Source organism: Cnephaeus nilssonii (assembly GCF_951640355.1).
Source record: "Cnephaeus nilssonii genome assembly, chromosome: 13".
Taxonomy (NCBI): domain Eukaryota; kingdom Metazoa; phylum Chordata; class Mammalia; order Chiroptera; family Vespertilionidae; genus Cnephaeus; species Cnephaeus nilssonii.
In genome coordinates, this window is record NC_137084.1 from 19,658,616 (window position 1) to 19,668,927 (window position 10,312).

A 10,312-nucleotide genomic window follows, 5' to 3' on the forward strand; every position below is an offset into this window, starting at 1 on the left:
GAATCTTTCAATTAAGACTACCAGACTACAGCTCCTCCATAGAAAGGTTTGTCCAAGTTTTCAAGTCTTCAGGAAAATGACTGTGGATTATAGACATGGAGCAAATATGGCAAAAGAGAAATGTTAACTGCAAAGTGTGAGAAAGTCAGTGTTATAATTTTATATTTGTTGTTTAGAGTTCATTGTCATGGAGACCTACAGACACCCACCCTAGTTCCCCTAAGCCTTCAATCAATGTCCGAGGCTGCTTTACTGATGATGGCATTCCTGAGGGCACCTTTGACATCCTTGTTCCTAAGGGTGTAAATCAGGGGATTGAGTAAGGGGGTGACAAAGGTGTAAATGAGGGCAAATTGGCGGTCCTCATCCACGGAAGAGCTAGACTGGGGACGCAGGTAGACCAAGGCACAGAAGCCATACTGCAGCAAGACCACGGTGAGGTGGGAGGAGCAGGTGGAGAAGGCCCGGCGGCGGCCCTCAGCAGAACGGATGCGCAGGATGGCCAAGGTGATGAACATGTAGGAGACAGAAATAAGGATGAAAGGGACAATCAGCACAAGGATGCTCACGACATAGAGGACGGCCTGGTGCACGTGGATGTCAGCGCAGGCCAGCCTCAGGACCGGAGGCACATCACAGAGGAAGTGGTTGATTTCCCGGAGGCGTCCACAGAAGGGCAAGGTGAAGATTAAGGATGTGAGCTGCAGGGACAGGTAGAGCGCCAGACCCACGGCACAGCCCACCATCTGGATGCACAGCTTCTGGGTCATGATGAGGGTGTAGTGCAGTGGGTGGCAGATGGCCACATAGCGATCATATGCCATGATTGCCAAGAGAAAACAGTCAGCACTACCAAGTGTGACAAAAAAGAACATTTGGGCCCCGCAGCCAGCCAGAGAAATGGGCTTTCTGGCTCCAAAGATGTTGGAAAGCATCAAGGGCACCACCACGGTGGTGTAGCTGATCTCTATGAAGGACAAGTTGGACAGGAAGAAATACATTGGGGTGCGCAGGGAGCTGTGTGTGCACACCGCCCAGATGATGGCTGTGTTGCCACAAAGGATCATCAGGTAGAGGAGGAGGAAGAGGAGGAAGAGGAGAGCCTGGAATTCAGGGACAGCAGTGAATACTCGGAACACAAACTCCGTGGGGCCGGACTGGTTGAGGACAGGGCTCCTCGCAAACATGTCTCCTGCAAAAAAGAATAGAAAGTGCTGAATCTTCCTTTGCTGAGTTCATCTATTGCCTGAGGAAAATAAGTGACTTGAACTTCAGTTTTTGATTAGAACTACCTATTTAGCATCCAGTTGCCAATATCAATGCTTGGAACAAATGTACATAGACAGTATGGTGTGTGTTTCCATGGAAAGCTCATGAATGGGATATATACTCATCTCTAGACATTTCTGGTGACAAAGATGTGTAGATACTCCTGGTGCAATGTCTTTTTTTTTTTTTAACTTTGGTATATTTTATTATTGTTGTTATGATCATTTTGTCTTTTAAAAATATTTTTTTCGATTACAATTTACATTCAGTATTATTTTTTATTAGTCTCACGTGTATAGCATAATGGTTAGACAATCATATAGGTTACAAATATCCTCTGATATTTCCAGTACCCAACTGGCACCATATTACAATATTATTGACTATATTTCCTATGCTGAATGTTACATCCTCATGATTATTTTGTAACTATCAATCTGAATTTCTCAGTCACTTCACCTTTTTTTTTTTTTTTACTCTGGCATTTTAAATCAAATTGACAAGGGCTAATTATTTGCTTGCATTTAATAAAACTAAAAAGTTGTATAGTTGTAGATATTTTAAAAATTAGCTAGTGTAGTTCACTATTTTGGTAAATTATTATTGAAATATGACACACACACAGAAACTTTCACAGATCTTAAGTGTAAAGCTTGATTTATTTTTCACACAGTAAAGACACTAGTATAACCACTACCAAAATTAAGAAATAGAACAATTCTAATAACCTACAAGCATCTTTTGTACCTCCTCTCAGTATTATACCTCCCAAAGGTAACTACTTTTTTGAATGTTATGACTGGAAATTAGTTTATGTTTTAATTTATATGTGTAATGATATAGCATGTACTGTATTGTAACTGGCTTCATCATGATGTGTGCAAAGGTCATTCTTGCTTGCTGTTCTAACAAGACTTTGTTCTTTTCATTGGTTTTGTGGTATCCCATTTTATGGCTATCCAATGTTTTATTCATGGGTGGTTCACTTTTCAGTCAGTTGTTTGGACTCCATATAAAACTAAAAACCCCCCACCTTTCATTCTAATCCTTCTTGATATATACTCTTTATTTTCTCTCTTTTAAATATTTTTTTCTAAGTTTCTAATAACTAACTTGAACTTTAGAACTCAGGTTCAAATGAAAGGAAAAGGTAAGGGATTCAGGTAAAAATGAAAGTGGAGTGGTGGAGTGGAGATGCATGAGATAAGAAAAGACCATAAGAAAACTATAAATGCAGTAGCAGAATTGAAACAGGCATCAAAATAATTACATGAATAAGAAAGAGCTTTATAAGCATCTGGGAAGGGAAAATACCTATAAATTAGTCAATTTTGGTTTGGACACAACTTTATTTTCAATATAAAAACTCAAGAAACAATAGAAAAATGTCTACAGAATTTTAAGAAAAACAAATTCTTGTGGAATAACTCTGTAACCAGGATTTAGTGATTTATGTTCAAAAGCACAGGCTTTCTCAGATTTATAAACACTTAAAAATACAGTTAATTCTAAATACAGTTAAAGGAATTCCTCAACAAAGACTTTTGGTTGCTGCGTGATTAATTAGAATATATAATTCAAGATTGAGGAAATTGTAGTATAAAAACTGGATTTGAAAAATCAAATAGTAAAATATGTATTTAAGACTGAATGGTTAAATGCAAATATTGTTAAAAGCAAAATAATTCTCCAAGAATAATTCATGAAAATATACATAATATAAAATATAAAATTTAGTAAAGTCAATACATTATACATCAAAATTTATTTCTGATTGACTTAGATTCAAATACTTTTATAAATGGAAGAAAGCTAAAATATGTTTTTTTTCAGATCTCAGAGTGTAACCAAATTATAACCAAATGAGCAGAGTCCATAAAAATATTTTGACAGAAAAAAAATGTAAAGGTCTGTGGGAAAAATACAATAAGCAAACTGAAGAGAAAATGAAAAATTTTAACCCAGCAAAAAATAAACTCCATCATTAGGAAAATAGGCAATTCAAAAAAAAATATGCAAAGGCTAACAAGTATATAAAAATTCAATTTAAATAGTATTCAAATTAATATAAAATTAGACAAAATTGGGTACTATTTTCTGTTTTCATACTGAGAGTAATGGAAAAAGATAATACTGGTGTTGTTAAAGTTGCAAGGAGGGATAATATTCCCAAATATTGCTACTGGAAATATAAAAGTGCTGTAAAAATGTGTGGAATGCAAACTGATAATCCTATATAATAAAAGGCTAAAATGCAAATCAACTGAATGGTGGAATGACTGGTCGCTATAACACGCACTGACCACCCGGGGGCAGATGCTCAACACAGGAGCTGCCCCCGAGTGGTCAGTGCGCTCCCACAGAGGGAGCGCTGCTCAGCCAGAAGCCAGGCTCATGGCTGGTGTGTGCAGCGGCTGTGGCGGGAGCCTCTCCCACCTCCGTGGCAGCGCTAAGGATGTCTGACTGCTGGCTTAGGCCTGCATCCCCTAAGGGCTCCCAGACTGTGGGAGAGTGCAGGCGGGGCTGAGGGGACCCCCACTCGAGTGCACAAATTTTGTGCACTGGGCCTCTAGTATACAATAAAAGACTTGAAGAAATGCATACACTTTAATTCAGCAATATTATTTTAAGGAAAAATTTAAAAAAATATATATTTTATTGATTTTTTACAGAGAGGAAGAGAGAGGGATAGAGAATTAGAAACATTGATGAAAGAGAAACATCGATCAGCTGCCTCTTTGCACACCCCCTACTGGGGATGTGCCCGCAACCAAGGTACATGCCCTTGACCGGAATTGAACCTGGGACCTTTCAGTCTGCAGGCCGATGCTCTATCCACTGAGCCAAACCAGTTTCGGATTTAAGGAAAATTTTAAAATAAATCAACCATGAGTAGGTGCATAAAGTGATTCACAGGAATGTTCATCACCGTTTTCAATATAATGGCTAAAAATTCTTAAATATAAATAGTAAGAAAATGCTAATTATGGCTTATCCATGTGATGAAACATTGCAATCATTTAAAAATTATGTTATAGAAAAACATTTAATAAGATCTGGAAGGCTCATGAAAAAACAGATTATAAGAAAGTATTATATCATAGTTCCATTTAAAGATAATTATATCTATTAATAAAAAAAACCTTACCTTAAAATGTTAATAGTGAGTCATACCAAGTTGGTGGGATTGTGGACCTTTATGTATTTCTATGTTTTTCTGTATTTAAAACTTTTACAGTGAATATACGTAATTTTACAATCATATAATAAATATTAAGTTTTTCTTTATCTTTGGTATTTAAACCTAATGTTGAGAAGGATTTTTGTAGTCAATCAAATTTGGGTTTGAAACCTAGTCCCCTTATTTGCTAATTTAACTTTCCTAGTAATTATGTTAATTGCTGAGCTTTGGTTTTCTAATGATTGGGGATGTGAATATAGAGCCTTATAAGAAATTTATAAAGATTAAATGTGTCAAGTGTATAATGTGCCCAAGACATGGCAGGTGTCCAGTGAGCATAACTGTCCTCCCCTCTCTTTCCCTCACCATGGTGAGTTTCACTTGGATATTTACCTTTTAGGCCTTATCTTTTCCAGAGCAGATAGTGAGGCTCCTCTAGAGCTGCATCTTTGCAGGCTTTGCAGTTGCTCTGCTGAACCTTGAATAATTAGAAGAGTAAAAGAGAAAGGGAATAAGAAAAAGTAAAATTAAAGAGAGATTTCAATAAAATAATTCTAATTATATATCATCAAAACCAAATAAAATAGACCTTGACTTAGGAAAACTTTAAAAAATGATTCTATCTTATTAGATACTAGAGGCCTGGTACATGAAATTTGTGCATGGGTGTGTGTGTGTGTCCCTCAGCCAAGCCTGTACCCTCTCCAATCTGAGACCCCTCCAGGGATGTCTGACTGCCCATTTAGGCTTGATTCTACAAGGGCAGTCGATATCCCTCACACAAAATCCAGGACTGCTGGCTCCCAACTGCTCGCCTGCCTGCCTTCCTGATTGCCCTTAACCGCTTCTGCCTGCCAGCCTGATCACCCCCTAACCACTCCCCTGCCAGCCTGATTGATGCCTAACTGCTCCCCTGCCAGCCTGTTTGCCCCTAACTGCCATCCCCTGCAGGCCTGGTCACCCATAACTGCCCTCCCCTGCAGACCTGGTCCCCCCCAACTGCTCTCTCCTGCAGGCCTGGGTCCCCCCCTCCCCCCAACTGCCTTTCCTTGCAGGCCCGGTCGGCTCCAACTTCCCTCCTCTGCCGGCCTGCTCACCCCTAACTGCCTTCCCCTGCAGGCTTGATCGCCCCCAACTGCCCTCCCTTGCAGGCCTGGTCCCTCTTAACTGCCCTGCCCTGCTGGTCATCTTGTGGTGGCCATCTTGTGTCCACACGGGGGCAGCCATCTTTGACCACATGGGGGCAGCCATCTTGTGTGTTGGAGTGATGGTCAATTTGCATATTACTCTTTTATTAGATAGGATGAGCATCAAATGAGTAGCATTATACCCAACTAGGAACAACCAAATTTTTGTGTAAAACATCCTTAATCTGTGGATAAAGCAAGGTATAGTACTGAAATCTGATGTCTGCTGGGACAGGCAAGCTAGGGAGATTTCAAAGAAAGAACTAGCACATATAACCAAGGTGAGGTTATAACATATTTAAAAAATCAAATGCAACAGAATTTGTACTTCAAAACTTTAAAAATGTTTTCACTCACTCTTAATGGTGTTGTTTCTTTCGAACCATATCTGGAGCTCCTCTGGGGTTATTTTCAAAGACTCTGCACATTTTCTTGAATGTCATCAGCTGTGATATATGTTCATACTTGGAGAACATAAAACTGGTAGCAAAACATTGAAGGTACAGTGAGATGAAATACAGTGAATAATTTAGGTGGTCACATTCTTCACTATAAATTTTGCTCAAAATAGAAGTTTGTGAGGCTAATATTGTTGTGCTGTAAAAAGCATGAAAAATGGCCCTATCTGGTTTGGCTCAGTGGATAGAGCATTGGCCTATGGACTCAAGGGTCCCAGGTTCGATTCCGGTCAAGGGCATGTACCTTGGTTGTGGGCACACACCCAGTAGGGAGTGTGCAGGAGGCAGCTGATTGATGTTTCTCTCTAACTCTCTGTCTTTTTCCCTTCCTTTCTGTAAAAAATCAATAAAATATATATTTTTTAAAAAGCATGAAAAATGTTTTTTTTTTGCTTTTATGACATATAAGAATAAACATCATTGCCATTAGGTTTATTAAGCAAGATGTGTGGCACAGTATAAATTTCCTTCGTGTTCATGTTTTCAACCCTAAATAACTGATTCCATCATTCAGTTTCAATTCTTTGACCTTGAAATAACCTGTCCACTGGCACAAATGGAATGTCTGACCATTTCAATGTTTTTATCTGGCTAATGGGTGAGAAGTTGATTGCATTTTTAAAAGTTATTATTCCCAGTGCCAGCTCTTTATTTCATGTCTAAAAAAGCTCTTTTCTTTGTTCTGAGTCTTTATCATCCTATTGCATGATGTGAGGCATTCAAAACTTAATTTCTGTATCACCTAACAGTCCACGCAAAGCCAAAAACTATATTTATTACTCTCAGTCTTCTCCTCAAAGCTGTCCTCAGATAACCTCCCAACACTGTTATCATCACTATCCATAGAACTCACTTGACTTCTGGGTTCCCATGTTTCTTCCTTGGGGAGGTGATGCTTAAAGCACTCAATTTTTGGCAATGCCAGTTTGATTAACATTTCAATTAGGGCTCTATCGAAGCTCTACAAGGGCAAGAAAGCCTGTCTTGTTCACCACTATATCCCAACCACAATTGATTTGTTTTGAACAGATTGAATACTTTGTAGTGAAATCCCCATTATGCTGTAATTTCTTTAGCCCCACATAGATTGGGAATTTCTCAGCCCAATGATTATTTTGATTCTACTTGTCTGTTACATGCAGTAAAGGAAGATGTGGGTGAAATAGATTCAGTTGATAATGGATGATGGGCAGCAAAGCAATTAAACTATTGATGTACTTGTTGAACAAATAAAGTTTGATAATGTTGGGATACTCATCTAGGTAGTAGTTAGTCCTTAATAGTTATGAAGCAGTATTACAATGTGTAATATGTGCATAGTGCTAACCCATAATCACAGTGCATGTATAAAACCAAAACAGTTTTGAAAATGTCACGGAGCCATGAAACCAATAGCAAAGCCCAATCATAGGTCAAATGTGTGATCATTTATAAAACATATGTAAAGTTAAATCTCAATATCTAGGAATTGTAAGTGAACTCAAGAGGCATCTAGTCCTATCCTCATATCCTAGCATATGCAAAACCTGAAGTCCACCAAGGTTAAGCCTCGTCCAAAGCATATGGCTAATTATGTGCATACCTGAGGCCAGAATCCACATTCTATTTGATTAGTTAGCAGTGTGGAGTCTACACACACACTTTTCATTTACATCAAAGACTATGTAATTTAGTTAAGGGAGTGCAAAGTTCCATGCAGAAATAACATTTCATCTGATTCTGGCAGTGCTGCTGAGAAACATGCCCAAACGCAGTCTGGTGCTAATGCACACAGGTAAGAGAAGCAAAATATTTTATACAATAATTTGAGAACTCTTCAAAACTTCTCCTAATCTAAATTGTTTCCCCTAATGGTGACTACTGTACCATTCCCAAGATATTTACACCTTTAGGAGACAGTAAATTTCTCAAGAGTATGGTATCTGTATCTGCCATTTACTAGTTTTAGAACCATGGACAGTTACCTACTTTCTATGAATCTCAGATTTTTAGCTACAAAGGGTATGCTATAGTTATCTTACAGGATATTGTGAGGATTTACAATAATGTACATTAAGTCTCTGCCTGACTTTTAGTAGATATTTTCCCATTTTTTTGCATGAATGAATTATTTGTTAGAAAGCAATTTATTTCTTATGATGATTTTTAAATTCTATAATGAAAAAATATTGTTATATTATAATGAAAATGAAATAATTTATTGACTAAAAAGGTTTCTCCATTTCCTGATCTTGTTTCTCCAGCTTGTGATGATTTTGGCACAAGATCAATTATGTCAGCTCAGAAAATGGATTCCAGTAGCATTGATAAATTCATAAGCTGTACCAAAATCCATGGGAATTTGATTTTTCTTGTCACTGGTATTCATGGGTCACTATTAAATTTTTGCAGAAATTATTTTACAAAGCATAGACAAAACTCAAGAGAGGCTTTAACTTTGTCTGTTTGATTCCTTTTGGCTCAGAAGAGTTCTGCACCACATGAATGCTCTTCTCCAACAAAATCAAATGCCAGATTTCACTGTTTTTCTCATTGCAGTCTCTGCACCAGCTCTACAGAGTCTCTTTCAGCTCCCCAGTCTCTCTTGCTCTTGAGACTATGCATTATCTCTTCTGTCTGCCCTGGACACTTGTCTCCTCCCACTCCTTAACTACATCTTACTCCTGCTTCATAGATCAATTCAGATTTCATCTCCCCCAGAAAGTTTTCCCTGATTCTTACCTTTCCCCAACTTGAAGGATAGGTATTCCTTCTATAAACTTTCAGAAAACCTCCTCACCTCAACCAAAAGACTGCTGTTCCTTATCAGTACATAAATCAAGAAGAGAAATAGTTATTGAATATCTGCTATGAACTCAAGTCTTGGTCTCAGCTCTGGGAGGGAATTAAGATAATTATAAGACTTTAGCCTCATAAGGGAACATGACCCAGGAAGAGAATTTAAACATCATTTGAGAAGCTAACTCCTAAAGTGTGTTCCCTAGAACAGATTCTTCATGACACTTCAGAAATGAAACTTTTCATGGCCAAATTAGAAAACATTCACACTTTTTTTTTCAAGACTCACAATGCATCAAGAACTTTAGCACAGTAAAGTTCTGTGAAGTCCTGTAAAACAAACAGTTTAATTTTACCTAAAAAATTTTCCAAGTCTATTTCATCATAGAATATTCCCCCTCCCACATAGCACTATTAAATACTTATGATTTAATAATGCTACTTGAAAAAGGTGAGAACCATACCATACTCTTTAAGCTAGTTCTGTGGAGGGAATACTCAAAGAAAAGGCAAAAGATCCATGTTTCATCCTAGCTTTATACTCATTACATATATGCTGCTGGGTAATTCAGCCATTTGTCAAAGTTTCATTTTCTATATCCATAAAAGTGAATAGTAATACCTACTCTGGTAACTCATTTGTTTTCTACAATTTAATATTGCTATATATAAATATTCTTCCCTAATTATAAAGCATTGTAGAAATTTGTGTCTTATTATTTTTAGAAATAAACCCAAAATCCAATCAATCAAACAATTTATGTTTATTGAGATATTTCCTTACCACCTTGAAAATATGCTTCATTCCATCAGCCACCTAAGACCAGGTTAACTTTTTGCTGAGATGCTGAGAGTTTCTGCCGAAGATACTAAAGGAGCTCTGCCAGAGAGCTCACTAACCCTTCTATCCTCTTCTAACAGGATAAAATGGAACAAGGATCCACACACTTTGTGCAATCTTTCTTGGAGAGGACAAGTAGACAGTATATGATACCTGCATAATATCCAGATGAGAATGGAGAAGTGTCCATTGGAAGCTAATATTCAGAAGAAGAGACACCTTTTAGAAATATGTGGTTAGGTTGGAGCAGGGTGGGAGGCATATCATTTGGAAGGATGATATTATGGAATAATCCTAAATCAAGTCCTGAATGAGACCTGTCTCCTCCTTTACAACAGAAAACAAATTCTGATACATCCACCAAGAGTCCAGTCTTGCCTGATTTAGTCAAATTATTTAGTGTCGATTATGATATCTCTTTAAAATTAATGGGTCTCCGCAGAGGAGAAATATCCCTAGTGGTTTCCCTTAAACTAAAGCCAACTAAGGAAAATATTTGAGAAAAATTTCCCTAGTTGATCAACTAATAAGGATTAATGGGCAACTCTACTGTGTGGTCACCATAGACAATTATTATCTGGAAATTTCAGGGGGATGT

The 10,312-nt window shown here is 37.7% G+C and overlaps 1 protein-coding gene across 1 annotated transcript; it reads right to left on the reverse strand.

Annotated features, from left to right (window-relative positions):
- Window positions 1-227: 227 nt before the first annotated feature.
- LOC307110045 (olfactory receptor 10Q1-like) lies at window positions 228-1,187 on the reverse strand (the record flags this gene model as incomplete). The annotated part of the gene is made up of 1 exon (XM_079789090.1): window positions 228-1,187. The coding sequence occupies one exon, from the start codon at window positions 1,185-1,187 to the stop codon at window positions 228-230; it is 960 nt and encodes a 319-aa protein (XP_079645216.1).
- Between the last annotated feature and the right edge of the window lie 9,125 nt (window positions 1,188-10,312).